Genomic DNA, 18,698 nt, shown 5'->3' on the forward strand with positions numbered 1-18,698 from the left:
GGACAACCAGCTACTGCTTTATCCAGCTGTTGTCCTTGCTGCTCCTGCATCTTTCTAGGGACAGCACAGACCTGTCCTCAAACCCTCATGATTCCCATGCTGATAGTCATGCTGTGTGGCTGAAGAAAGAGGTACTTTACTTTATGACAGGGCAGATTTACATAAGTCAGAGAAGTGTATCTATTTTCATTTATAGTCATTTGTCATTCACGTGACAGTGAGTTCCCAGAAGGCTGCCTGTAAGCAATATGCAGAATGACATCCAAAGTGCACTGTGTGTAGGCATAAATGTATGTGTGTATGTATAGAAAGCATAATTATAGATACTGCCAATAGTCCTTTATTTCTTCTTTGAAAATAAAGAGAGCTTAATATAAACCAGCAGCTACATATGTTGCAGTATGACTTACTGACTTAAACTTCATGCTTAAGACTACAGCCAAAGTGTAGGGAGCAAATACCGGCTACACAATGTAGTCCTGTCTATAAGCCAGTCAGTAATACACACTTCCCTCTGTGGAGAAATAAAACATGTTGTGTGTTTTCATTTGCATACAAAGCACAGGAGCACTTAGAACAAGACATCTGTTGCTTTTAATGCCTTGTCTATTAATTTCAAACATCAAACCAAATCATTGGTTTTTGAATGAAAGTCCGTTGGCTTTTTTCTTTTGTTCCTTCTAAGACCAGGAAAGATAAAAGCAGATGAGAAACTGTGCACAGATTGTGGTGACAGCAAGACACAAGATCCTTGTCTCTCTCATGACAACCCCAAGATTGGTACAGCCGATTCTTGAATTCAGATAATGAGTCAATCAGAATGGTTTATGTAGCTGTGATACTGAACAGAAGCTGGTTGCAAACACATTGTAAAAATTGACAAAAATTAATTAAACAGAGTAACTAAGAAATTAACCTCTTTGATATATTGAAAGGGGAAAAAAAAATCAAGTTAACACCTGTTTGACGGGTGCTTTGTCTTACATATCATGAAAGGCTTTGAATCAAAAGGGGAAGGCAGGGCACTGTCAAGTGAGATGTAAGAGGCTGAATTAGCAGCCACCTGTGGTCTAAAGCATACTGCTAAATTCCTCTTTGTTTTTGAGTCTCCTGGATGTGGTAGTACCAAAAGGAGATGAGGTTTTAGCCTTGTGGTCATCTTCAGTGATGTTTTAGTGGTAAGGACTCAAACTGGCAGTGGACACTTTGTGTGTGGGAAAGAAGAAGCTCCTGCAGCTGCGTCCTTCTGCTCCTGGGCTGCTGCCCTGAAAATACTGTTGTGTTTAGGTTTCTCTGAGCTGTCTGGGGCAGGCAGATGTTTAATCAAGTCTGTGCTTTCTGAATATTTTCCCTAAAGTGCCTTTGCCATTGTTTCTCTTGCAATACAAATCTGGCCATCTCCTAGGTTGGGCTTTAACTCTTCCAGGAGCTGGCTCTCCAAAGGAATCACACACAGGTCTCTCCTTCAGGGCTTCTTCCAGCTCATTTTATCAGTCATATCTATTTTTGTCTTCCTTCTCACCTCTGTGTTTGATCTCTTTTTTTCTGAAAATAATTGGCCAAATGCACCTGTTTGCTTTGGGGCTGAGCCCAACACAGCACAAAGCACCTCAGCTGATGTTAATGAACACACCAAGGGTTTAAACTTTCCCCTGACTGGAAGTTACACAGAAAGTGCTGATTTGCTTCTACATGTAAAGGCTCTACTAGGTGATGCCATGTGGTCTCAGTCACAGCTTTGTCCTGCTGTGGGATTGTCTTCCTACAACCTCCTGTGATGATCCTGATGGAGAAGCAAATCCTCCAAGCTGCAGAGATATATGCTTGAATACATGAACTTGTGGGTAAATATCTAATACAAGCCTGCCTGCTCACCAAGAGAGACCTGTGGTAGTGCTGCTCTCTTGAATCATTTTGTGGCCTGGTGTTTTCATGCATGCCAGTTTGCACCCAGCCTGGTGACCACTCCATAGTTCAGCTTTCTCTAGCTTCAAGGGCTAACCCCACATTAAGGTGTCTAAAACATCTGCTGAGAGTCTTTGCTCTGATGGATACTGGTGCTTCATTTCATACGGGGAAACTAAGGCAGGAGAAACATGGAATGACTTTTCCCTACCTAACAAAAATAGCCTGAATCGGAAATGTTTTGCATTATACAGGAAGATATTACAGCAGTCACAAAAGAGGGAAACTTGCTTTTGAGCAGTTTTGAAGAGCCTGACTCTGAGGAATGCAGTCAGGACCAGCACCACGAGAGGCCTGGGGACTGGGAGACTGTGAATCGGTGAGTGCACCATGTTCCTAATTTGCCCGATTTTTTGAGTGAAAACACTCAAGGGTAGATGTGTTGTTTAGGTCACCTGTCAAATAGGTAAAGACAAAGATACCAGAGTTTTGCTTCAGACCTGTCAAATTGCTGGGTGATTTCTGTCAAATAATTTTGACCTGCTCTGATTTTTTTCCCCATTGATATGGTGAGGCTGTGGAGCAGACACAGAGTTCTCCCATGCAAGGCTCCTGGGTATTATTCAGACAAATGGAGACAGCAACAACTGCTTCACACAGGTGCCTTCATTGGCAGTGATGATTTTATTAACATTCTCTCTGAGACCTTCACAAGTCATACATACATGTCATGAACTTGGCTTCAGAAGACCTGAATAGATGAGCTTGTCCATCTCTACTTGTCCTCTGTTTGCAAATCATGTTCCAATCCTATCCTTTTTCTACACTCAAGGTTGCTTGGTCAGCTGCGTGAGATGGAGACTGCTTTTGATGGCTTCTGGGAAAAACATCAATTAAAAATGGAGCAATATTTACAACTGTGGAAGTTTGAGCAGAGTTTTCAGGAGGTATGATCAGATGCACTTCTGTTGGCAGAAGGAAGAGTTGGAGATGAAAACGAGAGGAGAAAAGTTTTTATGCTTTTATTTTTAGAGTGTTTAATTTATGCTACTGTTCCTTGGCTCTGGCAGAGCCAGCTAACTTGGGGGAGACCACTGTGCTTCCTCATTCAGAGCTAATTTAGGTATCACTGCCCTGCAGTTGCATAGGTTTTGCTGATAGAGCATCTTCAAATTTAGAAATTAGTTCTTGGACACTAGTTTTATTATTGGATTTAGCAGTCTTGGCTAAAGTGTGATTAATTTTGGTCTGAGAATGATTTTCTGCCTGTGCTTTGTATCCTTTTGCAGCAGTCTTCTTCTTTATGTCTAGGTCAAGAATGCCATTGAATTTTTAATGGGTCAGCAAGCGGAGCTGCCCGACACTGGCGACAGTGTCCCCCAAGTAAAACAGAGGCTCAAGGACTTGGGTCATTTTGATGGTATGGCTCAGGTGAGATAATCTTTCACAGAAAGAGGCACTACTGAAATGTAAGAGGTACATTCTATATTTGTGGTAGGAGCTTTTTTTCTGAAATTACCTGGTTCTGCTGTAATTTGTTCGTAAGTGGCTGCACAAAAGGATTGATTTCACGTCTTAGCTCTGCGCAGCAACACTGTGATCACTCTGAAAGCCAGGAACAGGGTATTTAATTATCACAGTTAAAATAAATTGCTGAGACACCATGAAAATCCAGAACAGATAAATGTCTGAACATAGGGGAGGCGTGGGAGTTAATGAGCTGGAAGAAGAATTATTTATATGTTAAATGCTTTAGCAGTGCTAATAGGCAGAGACTTGTTACCAGGCACACAGAGGAGCCAAAAAGTTGCTATCTTGACATATCTGCAATTTGAACATAACATATGGATGAAGACTAAGAGATGTGTGGAAAAGAAGAATGAAGAGAGAGGATTCACAGGAGCCCAACTGAGAATGTGACCTCTGTAAGGGGATGTGCTTGGCAAATGGGCCAGGTCAGGGGAGAAATCCTGAGGGATCTGGACACAACCTGCAGAGGCTTCCTTGAAAATAAGAGTCCTAGGGGAAAGGTCTAAGGCTTTTTGGCCATTTGGAAGAAATGTTTGTGGAGAGAGGGAGGAAGAACCAGAGGCCAGGCAGATAGGGTGAGACAGCGCAGCAGTGCCAGCGCAAAGCCAACCCTGGAGGGCACGTAACCATTACACTGACCAAGATGTGCAAAATGCATAATGTGTTCTTTGCATCAAGCTTTGCTGCAAAGGACCTGGTTTGTTTTCACCATAAACCTTAACTACTCAAATTCCCTTTCATGCTGATGAGCATAGTGTAGCTAAAATGGATATCAGCTGCATTTTTTTCAGAGTGCAGTTTCTGGAGATGGCAGCAACACGTTGTCAGCAGCCATTCACAGCATTGCTAGTTTGGTGAAATACTGTGTCCTTCTTCATCCTCCTTTTGGATAGCAAAAGTTTTTTTTCCCAGATGATGGGTGCCATTTTATCCTGCATAAGCCACCCATTCTGGCTACTCCTAATGGCAGTCATCTCCATGGGTACCTGACATCTGGTAAGACGAGAAAGTGCATGTTGTTATATGTAGATATTTTGGCATTATTTCAGTAAGAGTGCAATCCATTCTCTTCCTTTCACTGAAGGATCTGATAGGGAAGGCTCAGGTGGTGATACTACACGGACACCAGCTAGCAGCAAATCATCACTACGCACTCAACTTAATCTGCCAGCAATGCAACGAGCTGCGGCACCATTCCGATGTCTTGTCCGATGAGATCAAAAGGAAGCAGGTGCGACTGCAGAAGACCTTGGATCTTCACACCCACCTTCAGCAGGTAGAGTTCAGAGACACGGTGCCCTGAGAAGTAGCTAGTTAGTTTCTCCGTGGGTTTAGCATCTCTGCTTCATAGCTGGAAGCACCTGAAATTTGCAGCCTTGCTGCAGCAGTTCATGGTAGGAGTTGTTCCCCAGAGGCTGGAGGAGTGCTTCGCCCCTGACCTAGCTGGTTAAGTTAGCAAACAGATATCTGCTAGCATTGTGAATAGTCAGCAGAAATAAGTGGGCATCTGCAGAGGGTGATTCAGAACGCTAAAGTTCAGCTGCTTCTGTTGGTCATGCTTTTGTGCTGCATCCATGTATTAATTGACTTTTGAGGTTTTCCTACCCAGTGCAATAGAGGTAATGCTTTCGGATAAACTCGAGTCCTTTTTTTTCTTAGCAATTTATTAAGAATGAACATAACTGACTGTAAAATAAGGTGACAGATTGGTAGATAGGCACAGCTGCTGTGTGCTAGCATGGAAGTGGAGTCATGTGGCTCCAACGCTCTTTGATATCTTAATCAGCATCAAAAATTCATTTAGGAAAATTCACGTTAATTAGACCAGAAGGCACATGAGTGTAATATGCTTGAGGCCTTTAAGAGAGGCAGCGAAGTCTGATCCTGTTCTATTTCACTATTTTGGAGGACTAGGGAACTTATTTTTTTTTTATTTTGTGCTCCACTTCAATATTGCATTAATCTGTGGGGACGGATGATTCCTCAGCAGCGTCTCAGCTGCAGGGCAGTGTCCTCTTCTGGGCTGCTTGCAGTCCTGGCTGCTGCTAGTGGTCTAGCCCATGAGCTCTGCTGGAGCACACTGTGGTCCTGCTCTCCACAATCTCCCTTCCCAGCCCATCACACTGGAGCTCCTCTGTTGTTCTTGGCTGCAGCATCTTCTCAGTGTGAGCGCCAGCTGACCCGAGGCTGGTGCTCATCTAGTACCTGTGCATTTTCAAAGCAGATTTTTAAACTGTGATTTTAAATAATTTTATTTTATTTAAAAAACAAAACAAAGCAAAAACATGAATGCAATTACTTTGATCATTCCTCACAGTTCAGGTTTCTGCTGAGTCAGGCATTTATCTCAAGAAACCCTCCTGTCTCGTCATAAACTCTGTAGTGCCCCTTTCAGCTTTCTGAATTGGATAAATAAAGATTTGCTTATCATTTGTTTCAAGTATGCACTAAATAGTGCTTCTGTGCCAGTTATACTGCTGGTTTTATCCAGGTACAAGTGGGAGCACAACTTGGCTGGGTATGTTGAGCACTGCAGTCACCCTCCAGAAAAAATGTGGCCTTTCTACTTTCTAATCAAGATGCAATAGCTGCTGAGCTCTTGAGGATCTCTAATTATCTCCATGTTGAAGATACAGATCCAGTAAATGGTATTCCTCATGGGAACCTTCATTCAGTTGGGATGATGCTGACGGTCTCACTCCCTGTGTTTGCACTGTGCTGTTTCCAGGCTCTGCAGTGCTGTGATGAAGGTGCTTACCTGCTCGCCAACCAGCAGATGGACAAGTGCCAGTCTAAAGAAGGCGCTCAGAAAGCTCTCCAGGACATAGAAAGATTTCTTGAAAGCTCTTCAGCCTACTTAAACTATGATCCCCAAGCCCTACACTATGATTTTGAGTCAGTCTTAACATCCGAATTGAAGGTAAGCAACCCCTCCTGCTCCTTGTTACACAAATTAAAAGTGAGATCAGACTGCATTGTAGTGTTGTCAGCTTTATAGTCCTCTGTTTTGGGTCAAAGTACAAAATAATGGCAGTTATTTGATCGTGGGAGTCTTTTTCGCTCTGCAGTGCCAGATACAGTCGGTGCAGGTCAAGCTTGAAAATGTTCGAAGCATGTTTGAGAATCGTCAGTCTTGCTTCAAGAAACTGTTGGATAAACACGTGCGGCCTGTCCAGTTAGTAGCCCCTCGGCCAGAAAATCCACCAAGATCAAAATCACCATTATTCTCTCCTAAACATGGTAAAGTATTTTAAGTTTATGGTATTTTCAGATGATAATATTGCTTTGAGGCAGGAAGAGTAAGGCTAAGGTTGATTTTGAGAAAGCAACTAGACCTTGATGGCTGATACAAAGTTGTTGTATGATGCTAAATGCATATGAGGTGATTTATTATCTTTCCAATTTTTGTGTCTAGCTCCCCATACCGGTGTGAAGAATGGGGCTGGTTGCTTGGTATTTATTTTCACCTCCTACTCAGTGAAAAAAAGAGATCTGTAAACAGCACATCCTTCCAGTTCTGTTTTACTGGCATCCTACTGGGCTGAAAAATGGTGAATTAGTACTAAAGGGGAAAAAGGGCAAAGTTTATAAATTTGTTCTCTCTGTCAGTCTCCATAACTGACTTGAGCTGGAACTGATATAGAGTTAGACTGATGTTTGTAAAGGAGTTTGGAGAAATGAGGAGCTCAAATCTCATGAACAGAAATGATCTGGATGCTTTAACTCCCTTTGATTCCTTGAGAATGTCTTCCTTAAATCCCAATTGTGGAATAATTAATGCCCATAAAGGTACAAATTCTGGTTGAACTGAGGTCGCTGAGTATTCTGCTTTGATTGTGATAATGGGGTCTGGCACAATGTAAGCTTTAAATGATAATATTAAAAATTCCATCCTTGGCAGCCCTGTATGTATCAGAATTAAAAAGTATTCCAAAGTAAAGTCCATGTATTTTAAACCAGGGACATGCTAAGTTATGCTGGAATATTAAATTCAGTAATCTGACAGTATAAAGCAATTAAACATTTGTGTTTTAACACAAAATTTTTATGATGAATTAATGAATATTGGTTATAGTGAATTGTAGCAGGTGCCATGCGAACAGTACAAGTGGCTTCAATTCAAGGAGTGACTAATGTAAAAACTCAAGCTAGTGCAGGGATGGGAATGAAAATGGACACAGTGAGGGGAACTTAGCGGCTCAAGATGCAGGTCAGTGAAGCAAATCCAAAAGTTCCTTTTCTCCAGGCTGATGCTGCCTTCACTAGATCACACTGCTCTCTGAATCCCTTTCCCTCAACCAGGAAAAAAGCTCAGTATTGCCCGTTTTAGCTCATGTAACTTTTCCAGCTTTCTAGAAATAGACAAGTGTTAAGGAGGAATTATTGGGGGGTAAATGGGTGGCCACCTCCATGGGATGTTGTGACACCATCATCAATCATTTGGATTTGTTTCATTCCTTTGCAGGATGAATGTTTTTCTAGCAAAGGCTCAGTTACCTGCAAGCACAGGTATCCTCCATTAATCCTTTTCCTGAAAGCAATGATCAAGTGTGTTGAAACGAGCACAGCTAGCAAGTGGGGAAAGACAAAAGGCTTCTCTTTGGATAGATCGTGCCAAGAGAGCTTTTTAATAAGGCCTCTGTTTGACAGAAAGCATCAAAATACTGCAGGCCTGCTGGCGTGATGTGCAGTGTCAAAGCCGCATGCTGGGCTCTGCTGAGAGAGCTCTGAGATGGATGAGTTTGTGGTGTGGATTGAAACCAAACCACCTCTGAGTGCATTACTCTTGTCCTCTGTTCCTTTCTTTCGTCCCCTCCTCCCCTACTTCTTTTTCTGAGGACAGATGCTTCTTCTTTCATCTTAGCCTTGGATTTGAAGCTTGTCTGGTGAATGAGGTTCTAATTTTGAAACCACTTTTTTTGGGGAAAAAAGAGTAAACCTCCCCCATCCTGAGCCATAAAGCATAGCAAGGTGTGTACAAGTGGTACGGTGGAGCTGGAGGGCTGGAGTAAACTCACTCTCACAGCAAAACACTGAGCTGTAGCCAGTGACCATCTCCCATCCAACTTCCCATCCACGTTCCCTTCATCCCAGCGGGAGTCTCCCAGTAGGACCACTGGGAAGTCCTCATTTCTTCTGGTTCTTCCTGTCCATGGTGGGTCACGCCCCACACACTCTTCCGATCTGCTCCCCAGCATCCAGATCCCTCTCCTTCCTCATTTGGGGTGTTAACAAGAGGAGGCTTAAGGCCCCCTTGGTGTGATAATATGTAATAACTTTACCTTAAGCAGCCCCATCTGAAGATGGGGTCCCTGCTCTCTGTGTGGGTTTGCACTTTTCTGCATTTATTTTGTTCCTTACATCTTCTGTGTTGCACAAGTAGCTCTTTCGGTGTCAACACTGTTCAAAACTTTGATCTAGACACAGCTGCTGCTGTGTTTATCTGTGTTGCGATACTTTTTACACCGTAATGGAAAGATAGTTCATTAGTCTGCTTGCCTCTTTTTTTCTATTTGTAAACGAGGTGAGCATTGCACATCAGAACGTGTTAATTTTTGGTCCGTCTCAGAGTTTGGGGTTGCAGCCTGGCACGTGGAGCTGTCGCTGGGGCTGGAGCCAACATGATGCGGGAGAAATTCATTTTTGCCATTCACGTTGGGGAAAAGACCCTTTCGGTGAAGAATTGTCCTACGGACTATTCAGGAGTAAGAAGTACTGAAAAGATGACATATATATTGTTGGGGAGATGGATGTCTTATGTTTAAACTTCCAGTTTACCTCTTTAACCCAAAGTATTACAACTTGTAATTATTTACTGACATGATCAATAAATTCTTTCAAGGTGGAGGAATGGCTTATACCATCTGAGCATCTTGCCCTGTGTTCCTAAAAGGACTTTAAAATTGTGTCCCAGTAGGTGATATTCCTTTTGGTAGTTTATTTGATTTAATTGTTTTCTATCATTTGCACAGGCTTCACAGACTTAATTAGGTTTTGATTAGAGTATTCACTTAATGGACTTTCTTTTTTTTCTGATTACTTTTTACTTTATGGCTTTTATGACCATTAGTGTGACTTGTGTTATTTGGTATTCAGTATTGCTGTTTGAGATACCCTTTATTTTGTCAGTTTGCTTGTAGCATTGGCTACCTAAATATTCATTTTTAAAATGTATCCCATTCTTCTTTGTGACTCATTAGTTTGTCTGAACCATTTCCTTCACTATAGATGTACGCTATGTAATTATTTTTTTTTCTACCCAAGGTGTGGATTTTAATTCCAGTTTGAAATTTTCATTTGATCTCTCTCTCCCGGGGAAGAAAACATCAAGAAAGACTCCAAGTTCTCGCAAGGTAAAAATGATTCATGAAATCTGAATGAATTTTATACACTGAAAAAATGAAACCCTTCTAAAATTGATTGTACTTCACCTTTGGATTTGAGGATGCTATTTTTTCCTTTTTTTTTAATAAAATAGTTTTTCATATCCCTAAGTTTTAGTTGGATTAGTCCAGCACCTGAGATCTATCTTGGATTGTTTTTGCAAGTCACAGAAATCAATTTCCTGCATGTTATTCCCCAAGCTTGTTCTTTGCATAACAGTGATGTGTATTAGGAAAACTCCACATCTACAGATATTTCCCTTGTGGAAACTCTTCTCTAGTCTCTACACTAATTAAACATGTTACCGGTATTTGCAGATTTTATGTGGCAGAGTAATTTCTGGGGATATTTGTCTGCCCATTATATGCTCTGCCCTTTTAAAGTTTTGTGTCACAAAGGATTTCTGAAATAGAAGTGTGTTTTATCCTTCCCCAAAGAGTTTCCATGCCGACACCCGGGGCTGGGCTGGTCCTGCCTCTGCAGTGACCTCCAGGCAGCTCTTCCCAGTGCATCCCATTTCTCTTCCAGATCGAAGTCATGCACGACTATCAGGAAAAACGGAATTCCTTGCAATATTTTATATCAGACAGTGATGACAACTTAGATATACTAAAAGGGTAAGCTTTCACCCTGTGTACATTACTCAGAATGATGTTTATTGCTGACCAGTTCTCACCCCACCTTTGTGTTCCTCCAGCCTGACCTGGGTGCCATCTCTTGTGCTTTTGCCTGTTTTATCATCCCTGTGTTGGCTGTTAATGAGACTGCACTGGTTTTGGGTTTGTTGAACTGCACTGGATTTTTTACAGAGGCAAAAATAACATTCTTTTTTTTTTTTTAATTATTATTTTAGCCATGTCATAAATGAGCTTATAGAAACAGAGAGAGTGTACGTAGAAGAACTCTTCACTGTTTTGACGGTGAGTGACTTCTTCAGGTTGTTCATTACTGTTCCCTGGTGACTTGTACAAAAGGGCACTTGCCACTCAGTCAAACTAAGCAAAAATGTGATGGGACAGGTTTCTACCGAACTGTCAGATCCCAAGCTAGTCGTAAGTTTTCAGGTCTTCTCCCTTGCTTTTCTTCGTTGGAGGCATCTGCAGGAACAGTTGGTGTCAGGATGAACTTTTCATCTAGAATGAGGGAGAAGCCTTCTGTTTGTACACAAAAGCACTAGTAATTGGTTTTATCAATGCCTGGAAAAATGTACAAAAAGCTGTTGTTTTAAACTGTTCCCTAATTCCTTTTACCTTTTGGAGACAAAAGAAAGAAGCTTGTGTTTTATCCTTAGGAGAATTCTGTCTCAATACTGTGAAGCTCGTGAACATATAAAGCACATTTGTTTAGGAAATAGATTTTAATTTCTCATGCTGGCATTTTAGACACTTCTGCTTTATTCCAAAATAATTCTTACTGATGACTGAAACACGTTGTCTGTTAAATATTAATAGCTCTCCCCCTCGCATTTCTCTCACCCAGGAGCAAGCAGGACATAAATCTGTTGGACTGCAGCTAGTTACACATAATTGCCCTGCACTGATTGTTGGGGTTTTTTTTGTTGTTAAACCACACTCTACATGATAAAGCACTTGTCAGGTGTGCAGATTTATTACTGTGCATATCAAGTCTAGATAGAGAAAAATTGACAGATAGACTTAAATTTTCTGAAAATAGTATTTCCTTTAAAAAGGGAAGCCTGCTTGCAGTGGTTAAATATAAATGGCTAATTTTCCAGATACTTATCTTCTACTGCATCAGCTACAAAATGCCTGCTTGGTATAAGAATACTGATGGCAACCATAGTGGGTATGAGAGATTAATTTGGAAAGCCAAAGAAGATATGCTGTACATACTGAATACATTTTTGCAAATATTTTTGCTACTCATACTGAAAGGACCTTGGTTCTGTGCAATGCCAGGTGACTAGCGTGGCCAGCCTGAGCTGTGGCTAGTGGCCTTCTTGATGTCTTGTTTGTATTGATGGTCCTGAACTGTGGCTGTGCCTTCTTCCTACCCCACAGTTAGGATGTTTACTACATCTGGTGAATGTTTTTGGATTGGAGCAGCGATGTGATGTTACTGAGGGCAGCTTTACACTGTATCCTAGTTCCACCCAACAATTTGTAGTGCAGCGAAGTCCCTTCCAGCTCTTCCCTGGTTTGGGAGGCTGTGATTTCAAGTGGAGCCACAGAGGATGGAAAATCTGAGGCATTGAGAAGAGTGAGATGCTGGTGCTTATTGGGTCTCATATAAGGTCAAGAAGCATATTGATTTTGGTATTTGATCTCAAGCTGTCTCTGTTTTGTAACAAGTCACGCCATGCACTGGTTCTCCTGAGGTTGTGTGTAACTGCATACCCCATACAAACACATCACTCCTGTGTCCCATGGTCATATAATCCAGACAAGTTTTTCTCTGGGACCTCTCCCACAGTCAGGTCATGGTAAGGAGAACATGGCTGTGATTTGCCTTTGGTGAACAGAGTGCATCTCTGCAGTGCTGGCCAGCCCCACGGGAGCCATACCAAGCCATCTGCTGCTGGACCACAACCACCGTATGCCCAGGGACTGAAAGACAAGGGTTTCAGGGACAAACATAAAGAAATAAAAGTGATATTGCCCTTTGAAATGAAGCAGATTGTACTGAAAGTCTATTCATGTCCCTTTTTCATCCGCCTTTGAGGAAATGCTAAGCCAAAGCTGTACCATCTGAGTGATGAGCTCCTTTTGCATCCCGCAGGGCTACAGAGCTGAGATGGACAACCCCGCCATGCTCATCCTCATGCCTCCCGTGCTCAGGAACAGGAAGGATGTCCTCTTCGGAAACATGCCTGAGATATACGACTTCCACAATAAGTACGATCCTGGCTCTATTTCCCCTTTTTATCAGACTGATTTCCTATAATGATTAAATACCAAAGCCGTGCTATGCTCACTGCTGCATTTTGTCTTTTCTCCCATCTCTTGCAGAATTTTCCTGCATAGTCTGGAAAGCTGTCTGGGAGCACCCGAGAGAGTGGGATTTTGTTTCCTCGACAGGGTGGGTGACTCATTTTCACATATAAAGCAGATTTGAAGGGCCAATGTTTCTCCAGATTTGTCACACTCTGCAACATCTCAGTTATGTCAGTTGAGTAAGACGCTTCCGATATGCAACACCAAGAGCAAGGCAGGGAGCGCAGGTGCAGGGCCAGCAGCAGATGGGGGAGAGCAGCAGTTGTGACTACACTGTGGTCTGCTGTGATTACCAGCAGTGGTTCTTTTACACAAATACTGCATCTTATAGATATTACAGTTAGCAGCAGAGATAAAAGCAAATTTATGGTTTGGGTATCCACCTTATTTGGCTGCCCAGCAGGTTTGCATGCATGTGTGTGATTTGTTTTTTGTCTTCCCTTACAGCGAGAGGATTTCCAGATGTATGAGAAATATTGCCAGAACAAGCCCCGGTCGGAGTCCCTGTGGAGGCAATGCTCCGAGAGCACCTTCTTCCAGGTGAGCGGGTTGTCCCTGCCAATGCAAGCATCATCCTGGGACACTCTTATCCTAAACACCCTCCTCAGGACCCTATGATTTTGCAGTATATTCTGTTTACCATTGCATGGAAACCTTACAAAAATAGAAGTTGGAGATTCTTGTACACACAGGGTTTAAGGCATGTCTATTCTACCATTTTACATGTTTTTATAAAATTTATGTAGCTATAGGAGCTATATGACATTTTTATATGAAATCTTCAAAGTCATCAAACCATACTAGTCATGCTGTTAGAATATCTACTTATAGTTAGTGCAGAACTTACTTAATCTAAATGCTTTGTTCCAGGAATGCCAAAGAAAATTAGAGCATAAACTTGGACTGGATTCCTATTTGCTCAAACCAGTGCAGCGCCTGACAAAATACCAGTTACTTCTGAAGGTATTTCATATTCTGCTTTGAAAGGACATCAGGAGATAGATTTGTTTTCCATTTTGTTTTATTTTTCAGTTGGAGTTAACCTGTAAATCAGCACCAAGTCTTAGATTACATGTTGCTTATCTTGGCCCTTCTTAGTGACTTGCAGTGAGGATGAAAATTCACACACCTGAAAAAGGAACAAGAGCTTTTTAACAAGCCATTTTTATGGGAAGAAAGACTGAATCTGATCAGGGTTGCAAAAAGACAGAAGCAGTTCTAAGAAAACTGAACCAGAGATGATCATAAGAGTATGATTAATGAAATATATTATATTGATGCATCTCCTCTTCTCAGGTTGTTGTAGTGCCTGTAATCTTTAATGCATTTATCCTTGTGTCCCCTCTCTGAGGCAGCGCAGTGCTGTTACTCCTGATTTACAAAGGACTGGGGTGGTGGCTTCTGAACCCACTTTCCAGCTTCTTGAATGAGGGATGAGAACACAAGAAGCTGTAAGTGGGCAAAGGAGATCTGAAATGAAAGTATTTTTATATCAGGGGTATAATTCCCAACTCTGTCTTCTGCTTATTGACTTGAAGGCTCTGGATTTTGTAAAATCTGTTCCTTGTGTCTGCCAGTCTGAAGACAATCTGCTGCAACCTTATTTGAAAGCCTATATTACATATTGGCAGCTGATGTAAAACCCAAGCCTTATTTCCCATTTCTTACCAAGCAGAAAAACACAACACAAAGAAGTCAGATGGGTGTTACGCCATTCTACAACCTAACACCCTCCTTAAAGAAACAGAAGAAAAATGGGCCATGCTTCAGAGATTTGTTCCACACCTTATGCTGACTATGGTTTAGAGTGAGTCTTTCTTCCAGTGGCATATGAAAAAAACAAACAAAAACCACTCAGGCAGTATAGATTGCTCTTGGCCATTGGAAGCTTTGGGTGTGATGGAAAAGTCTGCTTTGTTCAAGTGCAAACACCTGCTCTTCCATTTCTATTTTCAGGAGCTGCTAAAGTACAGCACGAGCTGTGATGGAGTTCAGGAACTTCAAGAAGCTCTAGTTGCAATGCTGGATTTGCTAAAGTCAGTCAATGACTCTATGCATCAGATTTCAATAACAGGATATGATGTGAGTAGATTTGGGTAATCAGAGACCTTGCACAAGTTCAGATAATGCACTAGGAATGGATGGCACCCCAGAGTGTACGATCTGAAAACTATACTAGAACAGCTACAAAGTGAATGAGATCAGGAAGCTCTTACAGGTGACAGTCTTCCATCTGATTCAGGATTTTGGAAGATATCCACATACAAAGGACGTATCCAAAGTCGCCCACACTTGCCACCTTGTGGTTCTTGAGAGTATTTCTCCAACATGCACCTTGGTTCTCTCATGGCTCACCTTGTAATTCACCTGGGATGTCTTTGTAGAATTTCTCATTCAATATTTAACTAAATGCTCTGTGGGTAATTTTGATCCTTGCCTATTGAAGCAGTCAAGAGTGGGTGAGGGGGTGGCTTTCTAAGCTTCTGGTCCCAATCCTGGTCTCCTTGAGAAGTCCATCCTCCAAGACCTCAGTTCAGGCTCCATCACCCATCGTTGTTTGGACAGTCCTCCTACATTTTAATGGCTGTCTTTTTCTTTCTTTTTTTATTTGTCATGCTCTCACCAGGGTGACTTGAGTGAACTGGGAAAAGTATTGATGCAAGGATCTTTCAGTGTTTGGACAGGACACCGAAAAGGTCCAACAAAAATGAAGGATCTTGCACGGTTCAAGCCAATGCAGAGGCATCTGTTCCTGTATGAGAAAGCCTTGGTTTTCTGCAAGAAGCGAGATGAGCATGGAGATGGATATGACAAAACCTCATCTTACAGTTTCAAGCATTTTTTGAAAGTAAGGACTTTTTGGTTGACACTGTTGCAAATAACTCTGCAGACCCAGAGTGTGTTCTTCCTCTAACACACTGGCTCGTTTTGTGCTATTAAGGGCTGTAATACCTCATATGGAAGTACCATGCTCATGAAAGTCTGTTGGTTGTAATAAGCTGTGAGGAGCCCCCGAGCTGAAGGAGCAGCTGGGAGAACCTACGAACTCAGAGTCACATATGTGGTGGCATCTGCCAGGGAAATGGTGCTACGGGCAAGTTTCAGGGATGAGAACATGCCTTCCCTTCTCCTCTAGCCTGCTTCTCAGGAGCAGGGGCGAGGACATGAAACTGGGGGTCCCTTCGCATCTTCCCCAACCTGCCTGGGAGAGCAAGGAAACTCCTCAAGCCCCTGATCCCCAGGGAGGTCTCTTGGGCTGGGGGGCACAGCCCAGAGGAGCCTGGCTGCTCCTGAGCACTGTTTCCTAGCCAGGAGGATGCAAAGATAATTCTCCCTCTCTCATTGCCTTTCTTCTTTGGCAGGCTCTAACTGCAGATGAAAGTACAATGATCGGATGAAGAGAATAGCCTATAGCAATCTATGAGGGACATAAACAACTGTCCCAAGCCTATAAATGCCAACTATTATCAATAAAAGCACCTTATGGCGTGCTGCATGTGATGAGCGCTTCTAACATCAGCATTTTGTCTCAGTACACAGCCTTGTTTTTTTTGATAGATAAAACCCCAGTATGGGTATATCTTAGAATGGGAAAAAAAATATATAAAAAAGGCACTTGGAGGCAGAGCCTTCAGGCCCAGGTGCTGCAGGTTCCTGATCTCAGCACAGTCTGAGGAGGGAAATGCCATCCGTAGTCAGAAAACCATGTAGTAGTACATAAGTCTGTTCAGCTCCAGTGCACATTACAAATAGTGTATTAAAACCAAATCCCATGCCATATGTTTAGGTACTTAAATGTTTTTCCCAAACAGCATCATTTTCTTTCTGGAGAGCTTGTTCTCCCTGTAGTACTTGCTTTACCATACGTGCTTTTGAAAGAACTGAAGAGGTGTTGCAGGGAAAGCCTGCTCAGAGGAGAAAATCCTGTGCTTAGGAGTCCAGGCAATGTGGCCAGGGCTTGTCTTTGTCTTGGGAGGGCTCATTTTCCAGTTGTTTGCGTTGCCACATGGAGAGGTTGGGGTTAGAGCATCCATGGATGCTGCAGGATTGCATCTGCACACGTACATTTTCAGAATTGCTGTCCTGAGGGAAAAATCATGTTTCTGGAGCTTGACATCTGTTTGATTCGTGGTAGTACCAGGAATTTTCTTTTTCAAGAATATTTCATGGAGATTTAGAATTACACCAAGCTGTTTGGTAGATGATGTGTGGCTGGATTTCTGTAAAACAAACTAACAAACAGAAGAACCCCTCAGGATAATATTTTACATACTATGTAAAATATCCAGTGGGAAATAGCTCTTCAGCTGAGATTCAGTAACTTAGAGGATGCAGGTTCATAACTCACTGCAATGCCAAGAAAAATCCGTCTGCCTTGTACGGCTGTGGAAGGTGATGCAGATGAACATCATCCTGGAGCTTCTCACTGACCCACCTCCATCTGCATTGCAGTGGACCAACAGCTGAGGGACAGTAAATCCTGGCCAGGGGGAGAACATAGAATTTCCAAATCCACTATCGTGAATGAAAAGACCTTAAATATGTCTATCTCTGGCACTTTTCTTCGCATCCTCATGGTAGATCATCTAAAATTCTTAATACCTTGATGCATGGGTAGTCTTATAGGAGCTTCTGTATAAATAGCTGTGCCAGAGGAGATGCACAGCACTGGAAATTGCAGAAAAAGGTGCTCTCTAGGCTGCCCTTTAAACACCTAGTATAAATTATTTTTTAAAGTTTACGTAAAGTCAGAATGGAGCCTGATCTGCCTTTCTAAGGCTTTACAGAACTATACTGCACAGGAAAAATAATTTAAAGAAAATAAAATAAAACTAGGAAGTACTGACTGCTGTTCAGGGATGGCTCTTTCTGCATCTGGAGGCAAACACTTTCTGAAAAGTTCATAAGAGCTCTGCTGTTCACAGCAGTGAAGAAATGAGAAAAGCTAATTAACAACTTGCTTCCTGTTTTCTGAGGCTGTTCGTAGTCACTGAAAATGGGAGCTAACGTTCAAAAAAGTAACTAGGAACAGAAATTTTTGCCCAGGTGGCCTAATCTGTAAATCGTCAAAGTCTTTCAGAACAAAAGGTCTGAGGATGCACACATTAACAAAGAGGAACAGTAGTGTTAAGCAGATGTTCTTTCTATGGCTTAATAGTATTTGTACTGGATTTATCTAATCCAGTCTGTGTGGATAATTTATCATAGCTGACACCATTATTATTAGATCTGCTTTAAAACATGTAAATATTTTTGACCATTTGTTAATCAGCAATAAATTGCTAGCAAACTATGCTTTCAGTGAGAAGATGGTTTCTGCGATAACAGATAATAAAGCATTTTTCAGCTCTGTGGCAGGTGGGTGAGAGGTCCCCAGCTGCTGAAGAGTTTCTTTGTCTCTAAATAATAGTTTGAGTTACTGATTCAGGTTGGTCACATTGTGCAGATCATAAATTATTTGTGCCTTTGGCATTTGCATCCAACTTATCTAAAGTGGTCTGTGATAACGGGTACCTACCTACAGCAGCATTTGCCCACATCTAGCTTGGAGTCTGCGTCCGTCCTGAAAGCCAGATTTATGGCAGCTGAGGCTGTATATCCAAAAACTAAACCTTTTTTTGGAAACCTTGGGGTGATGTCTCAACTACAGAGATGGCCAAGGACCAAAATAGGTTGACCTGAAATTCCTAAAGGAGTTCAGGGCTTCACAGACGAGTTTGAAAGATCTCTGAAAGAATGAAACACAGAATTCAGTGGGTGATTAAGGAATAATCTGGCAGAAATAATGTTTGTAGAAAAATAACCCGCCATGCATTTATAAAGCTTCATATGCCTCATCTTAGAAATTTCATGCTGAAAGTGGTATGAGATGATTTTTCAGTTAGTTCCACTGATTTCCAAGTGAAAAGTCCCCTAAGGTCCGTT

At 42.0% G+C, this 18,698-nt stretch overlaps 1 protein-coding gene across 4 annotated transcripts in view; it reads left to right on the forward strand.

The window, feature by feature from the left end:
* MCF2 (MCF.2 cell line derived transforming sequence) overlaps window positions 1-18,698 on the forward strand; it is a 60,175-nt gene that overhangs the window by 29,171 nt on the left and 12,306 nt on the right. For all 4 annotated transcript variants that reach the window (XM_065077505.1, XM_065077506.1, XM_065077509.1 and 1 more), the window contains 15 exons: window positions 2,160-2,284; window positions 2,738-2,852; window positions 3,217-3,336; window positions 4,520-4,711; window positions 6,164-6,355; window positions 6,504-6,675; window positions 9,700-9,788; window positions 10,348-10,436; window positions 10,673-10,739; window positions 12,559-12,674; window positions 12,789-12,858; window positions 13,221-13,313; window positions 13,644-13,736; window positions 14,730-14,855; window positions 15,400-15,621. In XM_065077505.1, the coding sequence (XP_064933577.1) occupies window positions 2,160-2,284; window positions 2,738-2,852; window positions 3,217-3,336; window positions 4,520-4,711; window positions 6,164-6,355; window positions 6,504-6,675; window positions 9,700-9,788; window positions 10,348-10,436; window positions 10,673-10,739; window positions 12,559-12,674; window positions 12,789-12,858; window positions 13,221-13,313; window positions 13,644-13,736; window positions 14,730-14,855; window positions 15,400-15,621 (1,881 nt within the window). The remainder of the gene's footprint in view (window positions 1-2,159; window positions 2,285-2,737; window positions 2,853-3,216; window positions 3,337-4,519; window positions 4,712-6,163; window positions 6,356-6,503; window positions 6,676-9,699; window positions 9,789-10,347; window positions 10,437-10,672; window positions 10,740-12,558; window positions 12,675-12,788; window positions 12,859-13,220; window positions 13,314-13,643; window positions 13,737-14,729; window positions 14,856-15,399; window positions 15,622-18,698) is intronic.

The sequence above is a fragment of the Columba livia genome, chromosome 12 (assembly GCF_036013475.1).
Source record: "Columba livia isolate bColLiv1 breed racing homer chromosome 12, bColLiv1.pat.W.v2, whole genome shotgun sequence".
Taxonomy (NCBI): Eukaryota; Metazoa; Chordata; class Aves; order Columbiformes; family Columbidae; genus Columba; species Columba livia.